We start from the raw sequence: 17386 nt of genomic DNA, 5'->3' as shown, positions 1-17386 counted from the left end.
CAGCCAGGATGAACAAGGGTCAAGACAGCAAGAAGCTGTGCCCACAAATCCGGACACAAACTGAAATCAATCTCATAAAATTTGGGAAGGTGCTGCATTGGAAAACTGGACTGGACTTTCAAATACTAGTGCACTTAAGGCACTATGGAGCTGAGCAACTTTAACCTCGAAGTGCCATGCAAACTGCTCATAGCATGCTACCACCCTGTGTTTGACAAATATGGGTGGGCTAGTCCAGTGGCTCCCAATAGATGTTCTCCAGAAGAGTGTTGGTGTGCAGTGTGACAAAAGTCTGCTCTCTTGCCTCTCCATTTCATCTGGGCAGCCCAGCACATATACACAGCTGAAACCCACAAACCTAGAATGGATCCTGTCTGATAGGAACATGGCCTTTTCCTCTGCCAAGGGGGGGGGGGTCTGGTATCCCCTGCCTCCTCCTAAAAGGTTAATCCCATTACCTGCAGTATGTGATTAGAGCTTTAATTGGTCCAAGGGAGCCAGATGCCCCTCAAACCCATGTGAGGGAAATAATCCTTAAATGTGACCTGTAATATGCAGCATTTATCCCTCATCCACAATCGAGACAAATCCTGCACTTGACCAGCAAAGCAACTTTGTGCCATCAGATCAGAAGCCTGTTTAGTAAGTAGCAATGATGAACAGTTGACCTAAACAGCTCCTTTTAATTTTTTTCTTGTTCCAGTTGTTCCTTCCCCTTCACCTTCTTTTGTTCTTAATAAAAGCGATACAGTTTGGAAATCAGGTCTGTGTGCTTGGGTGCCAACCTCTCAGGGTATTTAGTTCTCCCACGTCTCTAGGGCGCTTCAGGATTCCTGCTATCAGTTAAAAGGATCCTGGGGTGCTAAAGAAAAGTGGACTCTCCAGTTTAGGAAGAATGGAGTGCTGCCTTTAGCTTTCACAGTAAGGTACAAAGGGATTGGCTGGAAATACAAGAGGCAATGATCCATGATCCTGGGGATCTAGGACTAAACTGGTGGCCCCAGATCCTTCCTGTCTGCAAAAAAGGGGCATAAGAAGTGGTGGCAGGTCTACCAGACAAATTTAGAAGCACAGCTGGTCTACCTTGCAAGCCAGTTGTGCAAGGGAGTAAGAAAGCTATATGCAGGACTGCTGGATGGCTACCTCACAGAAGGAATGGGCTGTGGTGCCACTGGAGAGAGAACAAGTGCAAGTATAGTAGGCTAGAGGAATGCACTTCCTAATTAAACCATCTGCTGATGGCAGATCTTGGCATCTTATTGTCCTGTACCCCCTTCTTATGCAAGACAAATAAGGAGCCTGTGCACCACAGAGGATTGGTATGACCTACACTGAGCTGTTCTCTGCCTCTGGGATGGCCTGGAAGGTGAATGGATGTAGGAGTCATTTCCCTGATTGATCTCCCCTTGGTTCAACCAACCCACCTGAATGTTATTAATCCTCCTCACATGTTCCACCAAGATGGCCAGCGTTGTGCAAATCTGCCCAATGGAGCCAGCAGAGCAGTCTCCTCTTAGAGAGTTCCCAATTGTATTTTTTCCCTGGCAGTTGGCATGAGCTTTCGCTAAACCCACCATCAGTCTGAATCTGGATGTGTGTCCGTTCCACTAGGGGGGAAGAATACACATAGGACCAGATGGATTATCCCTAGCTCAGTTAGTTGATAGATCAGGACACCTCCTCCATGTGCCACTTCCCTTGACTGAAGGAAGGTGCCCCCCCCAACCTGACAGACTTGCATCTGTTGTCACGTGAATACAGTGACACTCCCTTAAGGGAACACCCCTGAGAAGATTGGTCTTGGAGAGCCACCATTACAGGAAGTGCAGTACTTCCATAGGAAGTTCCAGACATTGGCCCGTTGGTTCAGCAAACAAGCTCTAGTAAGGAAGTAGCCACTGGAGTGGTCTTGTTAGAATCTCACCAAAACCATTGAATCTATTGCACCGGTCATAGACTCCAGAAGATGAGACAGATAATTGGCCATGAAGGTGAGCCAGATCCATAAAGGAGGTTGTAAAACCATGAGTCCTCTTGGTGTGAGCTTTGCTGACAGAAACAGTCTCACACATTGGTGACTATATGTGACCCCAACATACTGCATGTGCTGAGTCAGAGGAAGATCTTTGCATGATTATGAACCTGTGCTCCTCAAGACAAGCAGTAGTTACTGCCATGCAGCCTGGTCAGCATCCAGATCATGAAGTCATCCAGGTAGGGGTAGAGGTGGAATGGTACATGGCTAGGTACCTCCTAGGCCAAAAGGACTGTTGTGTCCTACTTTTGGATTTCAAATCATAATTTGGCATTTGGGATCCTCTTTTTTTAAGATGCTGAAGGGATGGCCTTTTTTGACTGAACATCAGGAAAAACTGCCTAGCTGTTAGAGCCATACGACAATGGAACCAATTACCTAGAGAGGTAGTGGGGTCTCCGACACTGGAGGCATTCAAGAGGCCTTATGGTCTTGATGGCCTTATAGGCCCCTTCCAACTCTACTATTCTGATTCTTTCCATCTCGACCAAGACCCAGTCCAGCGATTTCCCAAGTAACTCACTCTCTGGGAAGGGCACTATGGAAAGATTATATTTTGACTTGTGCTTCAGACAAATTGCTGTTTGTGACTACAGGGACCTGGCAGAAAACTTGATGCAGTCCACAGAGGAATCAGCCATGAACTCCACTAGCTTGTTTAGACACATTGAGGTGCTTAGCCTGGGGCAGTCCCCAAGTAGCAGAGCCTGTGTCATGATGGCAAAGACAGCTTTGTGAAGCTGTCTGGGGAGCATCCCTCTTACGATCCCACTGGTCAGACAGATTTGTCATCCTCCTGAATAATCACTGATTTGGAAGAGTGCTGACTGGGTCATCTACAGTAGGCACAGTGAGTATCTATCACTGCTTGGGGCAAGGATACAGTCTAAAAAGAGGGCTGAGGCACCCTTGGCTTTTCTAGTTTACCCCATTCACCAGACTGTCTATCATGGAAAAAACTGAGGAAGAGGCACCACTAAATCAATTGAGTTCATCCAGGAGAGACCTTTGGAGAAACTCTGGATCTTGATTGCTTTGTAAAGTGGTATGCTGGCAGAACCCTTATGAGGATCCAACTGCAGACGTTTAATGACCTTATTATTCAGTAACACCAAATAGGTCCAAGAAAAAAAAGACGCTCCTGAGATAAAGGAGGGAGGGGTCTTCTCCCCCGAGTTCAGTCTCTTCCCTCCCCAAGACAGACTCATGTGTTCACATCTTCTCTTTTCCCTCTCTTTGAAGTAGGTTGCACTGAGCTCAAGAGGAACTGTCTCGGGCACAAATACCTCACTTCACTCTTCTAGAGCCTTGGGATCTGACTGATTGGCACAGGGAAGACCCCGGGCCCATGGTGGACAATGATCTCAGTGTCTATCACTGCAACTAAGACGGCTCTGCATCCCATACTTTTCTTTCTTCCCTGACTGAAGCATACTCTACAGGAGTGACTTCACAGAAAGGATGAACTTGACTCTGAGGAAGTCAAGAAAACATGGGACCCGTGTCTTTTAGTACTGTGATCATGCTGAAGGGATTGCAGGAGAAACATCTGGGCAGTGTTGCTGTGGTTTCCCTGACCACCTCCCAGTTTAACCAAGTTCACATCAGGGAGTGAGGGACAGGGGCATGCCCGTGTTTGGAACTTCACCCCACTTAATGGGCTTCTGCATCTCCTCCACAGCACCTTCCTACCTTCCTAGAGGTAGGGAAACAGCACCCTGAACATTGACTGTTTCGCCCTCCAACATCCTAGCAGCACCCTTAAGAGGATCCAACTGTAGAGTTTTAATGGCTTTATTGAACAGTATCTGATAAAAATTGTATCTGTCACTGGGGCGTGCTTCCTGCGCACAGGCTTTTTGTCTCCCTCACTAAGCAACATCGCTCACCAGTGTAAAATATGAATTTTATGAAAAAGCTGTTGAAATCAGAAGAAGGTTGCAAATTAGGGAGGGAAAAGAAGGAGACCAGTAAAAATAGGAGAGTGGATGAGAGACTCTGCTGTCTGCGGTAAAAAACTGAAGAGGCTGTCCTGTCACTGTAATTCCCTTCTGCACGTCTGGAAATAGGAAATAACTGGCATTGGCCAAGCAGGAAATTATCAGGTACCTTTACTGCCCCGCCCCCCCCCACCAGTAAATCTCTGGCACACCAGAGAAGGAGGATCCTTGTCAGGCGTGGAGTATTACACTCTGCTCCCCCAAGGAAGGCAGAGTCAAGACTGGTGGAAGATTCCCTCTTCTTCAGGCTGGCCACCAATAGTACCTTTTTTGAGCTTTGACACTGCCTTCCAGAAGAGGAGGCAGTCCTTGCCTGTATGTTCCCCTTCCAGAAAAGGCGTTGCCTATATGTTCCACAGAAACACATTTATCAAATATGATTATGTAAAGTATGCCTTACCTCAACTGTACATGTCCACAGGTCCCTGTAATAATTCACCAATACATCAATTAAGAATCAACTTGGCCAGTACTGACAGATTTGCACAAGCATGACCAAATATTTATTGATTTTATTACATTTATATCCCATCCTTCCTCCCAGTAGGAGCCCAGAACAGCAAAATATGCAGAGAATGTAATAGCACCTTAATGGCTCACGCATCCAGCAATGGATTCTTTAATAAGGTAGATAAAGGTTCAAGTCTTGTCCCTGCCCTCTTTATGGTATTATTACCATCCTGCGAGTCCAGGACAGGAGAGGTGGGCAGGCGGCGGCGGCTGGCTGGGCCATTCTCCTGCTCAGCTCGGGACGGCTCTGCAGCGGCTGTGAAGGCGCCTCCCGCACAAGATGTCCACCCACACGCCGCTACCCACAAGCAGGACACTGAGAACCATTCCAGTGAACTTACCCGCAAGCCTTACCCAGCCGCACCCTGCTTCAACAACCTGGCCGAGGACGAGAGTTTCCTGCACCACACTTCGGGCTGTCGGCAAGGGACCCCTGGGCACAGTAACTACTCTGCCGGGACGTGTACCCGGAGTCCAGCCGGCCAGCCTCCGCTGACCCCGAGCATATCCAGCGTCTCTGTAGCCTCATGGCGGCTAAGGAACCCAAGCGAGAGGCAAATGAGAGGGGCAGAGAGCAGGGGAGGAGGGCACTGTGCAACGTGCTCGCCAGGTGCCTCATGGCTTCAGCAGCAAAGATGTGTTTTGTTTCTATGCCAAAGCTGATCCATCTGTGAGCTGTTTCATCGCCTCTGCTGAGTGACTAGCTGCCCTTTCCCTCTCCAGTAGCCACCATGCTATCAGGCTACCTGCTTCCATTCCAGCTGGTCATGGTAAGAACTGTAATTTGAAAACTGGTGCCTGAGCATGCTAAAATAAAACATTCCATAATCCACATTTTCCTTCATTTTTTCGATATTTCGGGGGGGAAAGGCTTTGGAAAAAAACTTTTTTTTTAACCGAATTTTTCTGGTATTTTTCCAGGCCTTCAAATCTCTACTATTGCCAGGTCATTTCTGTCCAAAACAGGCCACAGCTAGCAAACCAGCCATATCTGGAAATAGGTACTGTGAGGTGCCCTTCCCTGGCTCTCCCTGTCAGGTTCCTACCTGCGCGTGGCTACTGCCTGTCACTAGGCACCACCAGGGACTCCACCAGTCCGGACTGTCCTTTATTTTATTTTTTCTCTCCCCGCTCTATCACAGGTGCTCCTAGCCACTGAGGCCACCTGAGCCTCCAGTGACAATGCTGGATCCAGGAGTATGTCCAAGCTAAGAACTTGCTTCTTCCAGGGCAGTGCAACCCCATCCAGAACAGGCCATCTTCCCATCTTTGGGACTCATGAACTTGGAACACATAACACTTCTGTCTTTTCAGGATTCAATCAGTTTACTGGCCCACATCCAACCCATCACCACCTCCAAACACCTGTCTAACAACTCAACTGCCTCTCCCAATTCAGATAAGTGTGTATATGAATGTGTTAATTTGAATTTATGTGTAGTCAATCTGTGGATTGTGTTGAGTGCCAATGAGTCTGAGTGAGTATATGAGTACGTGAGTGTGACAACTGGTTTGGAGTGCCTCCACCTTGTGCTGGGTCAAGGAGACAGACTGGGAATCTTGTTGGTGTACCGCCCACCCTGCTGCCCAACAGCTTCCCTAACTGAGCTGACAGAGGTAGTCTCGGAGGTATTGTTGAGGTCCCCCAGACTACTGGTACTGGGAGACTTCAACATCCATGCCGAGGCTACTTTATCTGGGGCGGCTCAGGACTTCATGGCCTCCATGGCAACCATGGGGCTGTCTCAATTTGCCACTGGCCCAATGCATGTGTCGGGGCATACTCTTGATTTGATCTTCGCCACTGGACATGGAGATGGGGATCTGGAGGTGGGGAGTTTTTCATCGACTCCATTGTCATGGACAGATCACCGCTTGTTGAAGTTTAGGCTTACAGTGGCCCTTTCCCTCCGCAAGGGTGGGGGACCTATTAAGTTGGTCCGACCTCGGAGACTAATGGATCCTCAGGGTTTACAAAGGGCTCTGGGGGATTTTCCGGCTGATAGGACTGGCACTCCTGTCGAAGCCCTGGTCGAACTGTGGAATACGGAAATGACCCGGGCCGTGGACACGATCGCTCCTGCGCACCCTATCCCGTGCAGAGCTCATGCAGCCCCGTGGTATACCCCGGAGCTGAGAGCGATGAAGCAAGAGAGGAGGAGGCTTGAGTGCAGATGGAGACGTACTCCTGACGGATGCAATTATGCCTTGGTAAGTGCCTCTACTAAGTCGTATATAGAAGCGGTGAGGGCAGCGAAAAAGCAATATTTTGCTGCCACCATTAATTCATCTCTCAACCGCCCAGCGGAGCTTTTTAAAGTTGTCCGAGGGCTTTTACACTCTAGTCCTCAGGACATCATAGAACCATCAGAAACCCGCTGTAATGAGTTCGCCCAGCACTTCCAAGATAAAATCTTATGCATCCGCCGGGACTTAGACTCCAATATTATGGCAGTTGAACCAAATGAGGTATCCAGAGCATGGTGTTGTCCTCATTTATTGGATGAGTTTCAGTTGGTACAGCTTGAGGACGTTGACAAGGTGCTTGGACTGGTCCGTGCAACCACTTCTGTTCTGGATCCTTGCCCCTCTTGGCTAGTGAAAGCTGGCAGGGCTGGAACAGCCGGTTGGGCCAGGGAAGTGATAAATGCCTCCTTGAGAGAGGGAGTGGTCCCTAGCTGTTTGAAAGAGGCGGTAGTGAGACCACTCCTGAAGAAACCTTCCTTGGACCCAGATAATTTGAACAACTATAGACCAGTGGCGAACGTTCCATTCCTGGAACGTGTGGTTGCCGGCCAGCTCCAGGTGCTCTTGGATGAAACCGATTATCTTGATCCATTTCAATCCGGTTTTAGGCCCAGTTTCGGCACTGAAACAGCCTTGGTCGCCCTGTATGATGACCTATGTCGGGAGAGGGACAGGGGGAGTGTAACTCTGTTGATTCTCCTTGATCTCTCAGCTGCTTTTGATACCATCGACCATGGTATCCTTCTGGGGAGACTCATGGAGTTGGGAGTTGGAGGAACTGCTTGGCAGTGGCTCCGCTCTTACTTGGTAGATCGTCTCCAGAAGGTAGGTCTTGGGGAGCACTGCTCAATACCCTGGACTCTCCATTGTGGAGTCCCGCAGGGATCGGTTCTGTCCCCTATGCTTTTTAACATCTACATGAAGCCGCTGGGTGCGGTCATCAGGAGTTTTGGAGTGCGTTGTCACCAGTATGCTGATGACACGCAACTCTATTTCTCCTTTTCATCTTCTTCAGGTGAGGCTGTTGATGTGCTGAACCGTTGCCTGGCCGCGATAATGGACTGGATGAGAGCTAACAAACTTAGGCTCAATCCTGACAAGACTGAGACGCTGTTGGTGAATGCCTTCTCGGCCCAGATGGTGGATGTCCAACCTGTTCTGGATGGGGTTACACTCCCCCTGAAGGAACAGGTTCATAGTCTGGGGGTTCTTTTCGATCCATTCCTGTCCCTCGAGGCTCAGGTAGCCTCGGTGGCATGGAATGCATTCTACCATCTTCGGATGGTAGCCCAGCTACGCCCCTACCTGGACAGCGATGACCTCGCCTCAGTTGTGCATGCTCTGGTAACCTCTAGATTGGACTACTGCAATGCACTCTACGTGGGGCTGCCTTTGAAGACAGTTCGGAAACTACAGCTAGTGCAAAACGCGGCAGCCAGACTGTTGACGAGGACGAGACAGTCCGCACACATAACACCTGTTCTGGCTCGTTTGCACTGGCTACCTGTTCGTTTCCGGGCCAGATTCAAAGTGCTAGTTTTGACTTATAAAGCCTTACACGGCACGGGACCACAGTACCTGGCGGAACGCCTCTCCCGATACGAACCTACCCGTTCACTACGTTCAACATCAAAGGCCCTCCTCCGAGTTCCGACCCATAGAGAGGCTCAGAGGGTTGTAACAAGATCTAGGGCCTTTTCAGTGGTGGCCCCCAAATTATGGAACAGTCTCCCCGACGAGGTACGCCTGGCGCCTACACTTCTATCTTTCCGGCGCCAGGTCAAAACCTTTTTATTTTCCCAGGCATTTTAATATATTTTATTAGCTTTTAATATGTACCAGATGGTTTAATTGTTTAATATGTTTGCCTTTTAGTGTTTTTTATGTGATTTTATTGTATATTAATTACTGTTGTGCACCGCCCAGAGAGCCTTCTGGCTGTGGGCGGTATAAAAATTGAATAAAATAAATAAATAAATGGAACAGAGACAGAGCTGAGTGTCCTCTGCATATTGGTGACACTTCACTCCAAAGCCCCTGATGACTACTCCCAGTGGTTTCATACAGATGTTAAACAGCATGAGGGAACAAGATGGAACCCTGCAGGACACCACTGAAAAGCTCCTATAGTGTTGAACAGAAGACTCCCAGAACTGCTTCCTGGAATCATCTCTGAAGGTAGGAGCAGAATAGCTGAAGTACAGTGCCCCCAGCCCCCTGAGCCACCCCAAAAGGATACCATTGTCAACGGTATCAAAAGCCACTGACAGATCAAGAAGAACTGGTAGGATTGCACTCCCCCCATCTCTCTCTTAACAAATGTCTTCATCCAGGGTGGCCAAGGCAGTGCCATGACTGGTCCTAAAACCAGACTGAAATGGATCCACATATTCAGCCTCCTCCAAGTATGACTGAAGCTGGACCACTACTACCTTCTCCAGCACTTTGAAAAAGTTGTTGAAATCAGGGGAAGGTTGCAAGCTTGGGGGCGGAAAAGGAGACAAGGAAGAGTTTAGAACGAAGCTGAAAGACCTGTTCAGGAAAGAGATTTATTTTTAGGAAGGAAATACATAATCCACCAACCAAAAGGGGTAAAGAAAATCACAGTGAATTCAACAGGAAAGCTTGTGGTCTCTCAATTAGGTTTACACATAATATATGCAATGTTTCACAGTTCAGCTGCCACGAGTTATCATCAGAATCAGTTCATGAAAATAACTTTCTTCAGGGAAGAGAACACTAATATGATGCACAAATTATTATTAATACTATTAAAGTATAGTACATCATCACATACTACTCCTCACAGCATTTGCATCAGTTTCCACTTCAAGAAGAATTTCTGACATACTCTTTCTTCACCATAGAGTTTCACTTTACCAAGAGCGTGGACCATTAATCTTTGCCAGGATTGGTAGCCAGATGTCATAGGGGAGGATGAGGTATGTATGGAGCCAGCTACACCAGAAGCTGTATGCTAGCCCTTAAGTATTCAGCAGGCCTACGACTCCAGCCACCTTGCAGGCAACAGATATAGTGTTATTAGGATTTTTTTGTTTGTTACCAACCTTGACCTTCTGGAATAGGGTGGCTTACAAACAAACACAAAGGCTCAGATAGGACTGCATTTTGAGTACAGCCTCTGTACTATGCAGGCTTGCTCTAAGACATGCCAAGCATAAGCTATTAAGGGCTTTGTAAATCAAGACACAACAGAATAGGTGCATGCTAATGCAGAACCTAGAATACTAGAATGATACACTCCCTATACCACTATCAGACTAGCCACCACAATACTAGCTCTACCCACTACCTCAGTTTGTACGCCATATGAGAGCAAAGAATTCCTGAGCTCCAAAATTCTAAATGTGCAACAAAACCCCCGAATGTACATAAATATTCTACTAGCAGAGATGCACAAGCATGTGAATTCAATTTGATCACTGTTATCAGTTTGGGTTGATTCAAGTACCTGCATACTGAACTGGCTTTGAGGGTTGGGACCTAACCAGTTACAATTATTGGTTTGGGTCAAAGCTTCCTACTGCCTCAGACTGAATCCCTGCATGGAGATTTACTTTCTCCCAAAGTAATTCACTTTCACTGAAACTTAACTCGGTTGCATTACTTACTCCTTGTTTGATCCAGTATCTAGATTGTAGCATTGCGTTGCAAGGAACTTATCTTGCTTTGTGTATAATTTATAAGAAAATAAAGCAAGTAATTATTTTTAGCTGATTAGACTTAACCAATTGATAAAACTGAAATACATTTGCTTCTGTAGAACCTCACTGAAGGAGCCTTAGTGCATTTTGAAAAACACAACTAAGCACAAGACAATTTACCATTTTAACCGAAGAGGATTTTTTACTTTAGAAATCAGTGTCATATGAATATGAATTTTAAAAATAAGCTCTACATGCCAGTCTGTAGTGGTGACATTCCAGACAAGGCTTCATTTGCTTTTCTTCTAAAGCAAGAACCGATGGCTGTAGCAATTACAAAGCAAACTATGTGCAACTTTTTCATCTATGCATCCAATAAGAATCCCAAATCAAGTCACTGCTGATCAGGACCACCAATTACCCTGGGCTATGTTTAAAGATCAATCATGCCGATATTTAAAACTTGCAACCCTGGTCCTTTACACTTCATGAGTCACGTCAATGCAGTGCCTGATTTTCCAAACCAAACACCATATCAATAGCCTGCTGATAAGATTTGCCTGCATTAGACCACGTACATCATCCTGTGTTAAATTATCACATGCCTACCTTTGTCACATGAACACGTGTGGAAGCTTCTTTTTTTTACACACAACCATGTGCATGTTTTCACATAGATGCTGACATGTCTTAAGCTTTTTAGTCTGTTGCTGTTTTAACTGTTTTAAAAATATTAATTACTTGTTTTTAACTGTTTTATTGATAAATTTTAATGTTTTTTGCAAACTGCTTAAGAGGTTTTTCCTAGCCAAGCATATAAATTTTGTTAAATAAACAAAATGTTGTCCCACCACAATCACACAAGAAGAAATGGTTATATGAAGCAGTCCTCTGTAGCTTGGTTCAGACAATCCACTACATGAACAAGCATTTGGGCTTGTGTGTCTCCCTCACACACTGCAATTGCCTCCAAGATTTTTGGTACACTGGAACCAGCAAACTACTGTTTGTCCTTATCCTATAAAATCAGGATGTCAAAGTACATAATAGGAAGAAGCAAGTATTTTAACCTTGTCCAGATAGCACCAAAGTGTTGTGGGGTGGAAATTTTTCCCATGCTTTATTTTTCCACAGAATATTGACCATTTCATAAGATCATTATCAACAATGAATGGATGCCCACTGCAAATATTGCAATATTAGGCAAGGTCAGCATTTTCAAAGTTTTAGCTTTATTTGTTAAATATACACAAGATGAACAGGCAACATTAGATCACTCTCTGGCATCAGAAAATTTTCAGATACAAATTACCAGTTCAAAGTTTTCCAGAAAACCCACATCACTGGTGCCAAATGGTTCATATTACATCTGAACTGACTCTAAACTATTTATTTATTGCATTTATATACCACCCCATAGCCGAAGCTCTCTGGGCGGTTTACAACAATTAAAAACATTAAAAACAAATATACAAATAGTTGCCTAAAGGCAACCTAAACAAGATATACCAAGCTACCCAGAATGGCTTCCCCATCATTCTATACAAACCTAAATATATTTAGTGGGCTACATTCATTCCACCTTCAGCCAAGCCAAAGCAGACCATTACTACAGCTTTCAGTGTGGCAAATACCTGTGGAAATCAGGCTCAACATTTATTGTTTCTTCTTAAATTTTAACGTAGTACTTTCTAGTCCAATTATAGAAATCCATCTAAAAAGCCTACACAAGTGCAGTAACTTTTGCTAGTCTTGGGTAAAAAACATTCAAAAACAATGCTTGACTCCAACAAATGTTAAATTTAGAGATTTCAAATTCTGTAGAATATAGTTTTGCCACTTTTTCTGTAACTTAAAAGCAACAGCATCAACAAATCAAATTAAGGAAAGGAGGTTAGGGAGAAGGGAGAGGAAATGGAAAGGGGAGTCTCATTAGTTTTTAAATTGGGACATACTTACTAAAATAAATTAAGTGAGCCAATATCTTCTATTAACTTTTTTTTTAAAAAAAAAAGATGCTCTCCAGACCTCTACAGAGTATTAGAAAGCCATCGATTTTTTGTTATCTTACCAGTACTCTGCCTTCTTTCATGAAGGTAAATTCTCCATTTATGAGGAACAAGAATTTAAAATCTGGTTGTTTTTTTGGGGGGGGGACTATTTATACCATTATAGTTCTATCATTGTCTTTCCCCAAATGATATAGCAACTCTGATAAAGGAAATTCTCATTTTCAAAAGAGGGAGATAGATAGGTGATAAAAACATGCATCCCAAAACGTTTAGCCACTATCCATAGCTTGAAGTCTCATTTCATCAACCTCAGTATTCATCAGACTTCAAAAACTGAAGAAAGAGTCAAAGATATTAACTGTATTTAGATGGTCATAACGTCTTATCCTCTGGATAAGATTTCAAATCTAAAACTAGTGGCTCTAATCAAGGAAGCAATGAAGTGATTTGCTTCCAAATTACTATTTTTCAACAATTTGATGAATATTTTACAATTGTTTCTATAACTCAGCAAAAGCAACAGCACTAACAAATGATCACATTTATTAAGGGAAGGGGTGCCTCAGGAACTGTCACCGAGTTAATGTAGGAAAGAGGTTAGCATCTTTAGCAGAAACACCAATTGAAGACCTTCCTCTTTCAACATGCCTTTTAAGTTGAGACCTTATCCCAATCTGCTTTTGTGTTGGAACTGCTTTTTAATATGCTTTTAAACATTTTTTAAAAAAACAATGTTTTTTAACCTTTTAAAAAAAAATCTTCAAAGCTTTTTAAAAAAATGTTTTTAAAGTTGTTTTGTTTTAATGTATTTTAATGTCTGTTTTTATGATGTTTTAAAGTGTTTTTAGTGCTTTTGTTTGCCGCCCTGGGCTCCTGCTGGGAGGAAGGGCAGGATATAAATTAAATAATAAATAAGTACTAAAATAAAACATAGCATAAATTTCAATGGAAGTTTATTTCCAAATGGTTCTGGAGGACTGTTGAGGCCAGTTCATGCATGTGTTGCTAGCACCACCACACTTTCTCCATGCAATAGTATTAACCTCATGTTCGCCAGTACACTGGTTCCCATGCATCATGCAGAGAAATTATAGTTGAAGTAGGGTATATCTGAGCTTTGATTACAGTTGCTCAAGAAAAAAAGTCTACCAGAACCACAGAAGTCACTGCTATTTTGTTTTACAGTGCAATTCTGATTCACGCTGTTCTGTTGGTAATTGCAAATGCACAGAAACCAGTGTGGTAGAATGCTGGAAGCAACATTTCATGTATGAAACAGCCTTATTTTTTTTTTAATTTGAATTTTTAAAAAATTAACATGTACAACAAACAAACAAAAACAACCAGGAGAAAGAAGAACACAAACACATTCTTTCCGTACAAACAAATTTTGATCAAACAAATTGATCAAAAGCAGGTGACAAATTATAGACAAGTATGTAAGGGACAGGATTAATCAAAAGAATGAGCAAAGTAAGTCAAAGTTCCATATCCATTAGAGGATGTAGAGAGAGGAGAACAGTGTCATTATATATATATCTCCATACAAAGTCTTATCTGACAGGCACCAAGTTTCACAGTGGGCAATTCTTAATGATTGTAAGTTATGAAAGTCCACCAAGCAGCAGTGAAGTCCTCTGCTTCCGCATCTCCTCATAGACACGGTGAGATAGTGAGTGGTTTCTCTGAGAGAGCTGTATGTGACGCTTTCTTGAACCAATTGTCCAAAGTAATGTTCACAGTATATTTCCGCCCCTGGGCTACCACCAGCCAAGCTGCCACTAGCAAATATATCACCACAGGTTTCAACATGACAGCAGAATTATTACCCCCTAATAAGGACAAAAAGCAGAGAGCTGATCTGGATATATGATTTGGCCAGCGATGGCACCTGTTTCTGACACCGCTGCAGTCCAATATTAATTAACGGGGGGGAGGCAAGCCCACTCAAGGAGAGCCCTAATTTTTCATAAGAACTGTAAAGCCAGAAGGAGCAAAGCCATAAGCAGTCACATGTCCATTACTATGTGCTAGTAAATCAAACATTTCAGGCATTATATCAGTAACAACTTGCTAACTAGAATATATCCAGACAAAAACACACAAAGAAACAAGGATTTTCGTTTTAATTGGTACATTTAACAACCTGATTCTATACTGTCCAATGAGGTTCACTCAGAAATGTACACAGGATTTCAATTTAAGGCTTCTGCCAACTCCCTGCCACCAAATATTTTAGAAATGTGCTTTGCATAAAGCCTCCCAACAAATATGTGGAGGAATTTTTCATACACCTTGAAATTTAAGCTGTAGGATAAGAGTCAGAAAGTAGAAAGTGTCTGGCTGTTTTGACAACTATGTTTAAAGCACCTTTATAAGAAGAGTCACATTGCAAATTTATCACAAGTTCAGAGCTGAGAGTCTGCAAAGTGAGCTGCTCGTTTCCTGAAAAAGCAAGCCATGTATTCCAATCACATCCATTCAGATCCTTGTTCCAATTTTTGCCTTACTTTATTCACTCACACAGCCAGTTTTGCTTATAGTCCTCTGTATCATGCACCCAGTCCATGCCATCCAATTACAACTATGCCATTTCTAACAGATTTTATTCACTGCAGCTTCATTCAGCAGATCCACAATGTAGTCCATTCCAAGAACTTCCCTTCCCTTCCATCTCAATGAGTATTTCTTCCCATTCACCAAAACATCCAACACAGGCCGGATCCACACTATTTCAGTGGACCACAGAGAGGTGGGGGGCCATGAGTTGCATCAGCATTTATACTGTGGCCTTACAATAACGTTTTGTGTTTTTATTGTGTATTTTATTATATATGTGTGCTATTTTATTGCAGCCGCCCTGAGTGTCCTATTGTAGGGTAGAAGAGCGGGATAGAATTGTTTTAAATAAATAAATAATAAACAAAGTTTTTGCTTAGAAGTATTGGAGCCTGCGGCCACAATAACTCACACTGCAATAAACCCACCTCAGAAGAGCGATAGCACTGCTTGCCTTCTCACCATTATCTATCCTGGTTTTTTGGGGGGAGGGGGGAAGAGAACATCCTCGCTGTATATGTTTACAGATTACCTTGCATGAAATTCTTTGATTTTAGTAAAGGGCAGAGTCTAACATAAGGGAGTACACAACAGTCGTTACTGATGGTAATCTTCAATCCAAAAAGTGGAGAATGGGTATATGTGAGGGGGGGGAACACAGTATCATACCAAATTCCTACTTAAAAGCCAGCATGCTAAACACTTCACGACAACCAATTTGTTCACCCACGGCAAGACCCCCCCTTGGTTCTGGCCAGCTACAAGTAGCAGCTGTCTGTCAAATACAAGTCCCTTCCATCTTCAACAATTCCCATAATTGCTTCAGAACTACCACCACCTTCTTTTTCCTCAGCTACTGTACTTTATATTTAAAGTGCTGGGAACAAGATTCTCATGGGGGGAAGCCATAACAAACTGGCATCAATGTGCTTGAAAAGCAGGACATGGATATGACCTTACTTTGGGGAGCAACAGCACAATCCTATCCATGTCTACTATAAAGTAAGTCTTATTGGATCCAGAGGAGCTTACTCATAGGAACATGAGGCTGCCTTACACCAAGCCAGACCATTGGTTCATCTAGCTCAGTATTATCTACACTGACTGGCAGCAGCTCTCCGGGGTTTCAGACACGGGCCTCTCCCAGCACTGCTTGGAGATGCCAGGGACTGAACCTCGGGACCTTTCGCATGCAAAGCAGTTAACCCCTACTCCGAACTAAGCGGGCTAGGACTGCAGCCTAAGCCTCGCGGAAGACTTGCAAGGGAACATGCACAGGATCGGGCCGCACGAATTGCCCAAGAGGATATTCCACCAAGCGAGGGCCTTTTTCCCACTCTGCCGCAGCGATGTGAAGGAGAAGCCACACCTGGAGGAATTTCCCCTTCCGTGCTACGCACTTGAAAAAGTTACAAGAATCCCCCTGTGATTTGAAAAAGTTACAAGAGTCCCCCCTGTGATTTGGACAAATAAATTTAAATATACAGACGCTCTTCTTCCCCCGGCCGGCCGCTTTCTCCGATACTCCTCCCCACCCCACAGACTACCAAACTCCTTACCGGCCTGCAGGAAGGCACCCCCACCGATAAGGGCGCTATCAACCGCTGAAGGAGTGGGCTGTTGTTGAGGCGGCTCCTCCCCGGCAGGCCCAGTACCAGCGACGGGGAAAACAGCGGGGCCTTGGGAATATTTGATGTCGCGGAAGAACTTCTTGGTCTCGCGCAGATTGTGCTGCAGCCGTGCCAAGTGCCGGTTGTAATGGCCGAACGCGCGGCACAGCTCGCGACTTAACCCGCCACCGGAGCCCCGGACCGAGGGGCCTGCCAATCCCCCCGACATCTGATCCACCGGGGCGTCCGTCCCAGAGCCCTCTCCCCACCACGGCGGGGACTCAGGAGCTGCCAGGCTGATTTATCGCCGCCTCGGCCACAGGCTCAATCTCCCACTCCCCTGTCAGCAGCGCCGCACCGAGCCGCACTGCGCACGGAACGGAACCTTTATCCGGGTGCTTTGGCGGGGAGGGGGAGGCGGCCAGGGGCGGACCCCATTCTGCTCCCTTGGTCGCCTTGCACTATGGGGAATGTAGTCGTACTGGAAGCAGTCGTTCCTTGTTGCGGAACGGTAGAACTGCACGCTCTTTCGGGGGGAGGGGTAAGAGAGCGTCTGAGCTCTTTCCCGAATTGTACTCTGGGATTTGTAGTCAGCCTGGACAATCTGTAGTCTGTTGGGATGTTTGGTTTAGCGCGGGCGGGACGGGGGAGAGGCTTCGAATTAAATGCCAACAGGATAAATGGTAAAACGCTAAATAGGAATGTTGAAAAGGTAACATGGAATATTTGAGGAAATTAGAAACCGCCA

General features: G+C 45.0%; 1 protein-coding gene across 1 annotated transcript in view; it reads right to left on the bottom strand.

Moving 5' to 3' along the window:
- DSTYK (dual serine/threonine and tyrosine protein kinase) overlaps nucleotides 1–17041 on the bottom strand; it is a 77139-nt gene extending 60098 nt beyond the window's left edge. Inside the window, exon 1 of the mRNA XM_061632172.1 lies at nucleotides 16588–17041. Coding sequence (XP_061488156.1) covers nucleotides 16588–16867 — 280 coding nt within the window. The 5' untranslated portion in view covers nucleotides 16868–17041. The remainder of the gene's footprint in view (nucleotides 1–16587) is intronic.
- Nucleotides 17042–17386: the final 345 nt, after the last annotated feature.

Source organism: Rhineura floridana, chromosome 6 (assembly GCF_030035675.1).
Source record: "Rhineura floridana isolate rRhiFlo1 chromosome 6, rRhiFlo1.hap2, whole genome shotgun sequence".
Taxonomy (NCBI): domain Eukaryota; kingdom Metazoa; phylum Chordata; class Lepidosauria; order Squamata; family Rhineuridae; genus Rhineura; species Rhineura floridana.
This window is presented reverse-complemented; position numbering and strand designations above follow the sequence as displayed.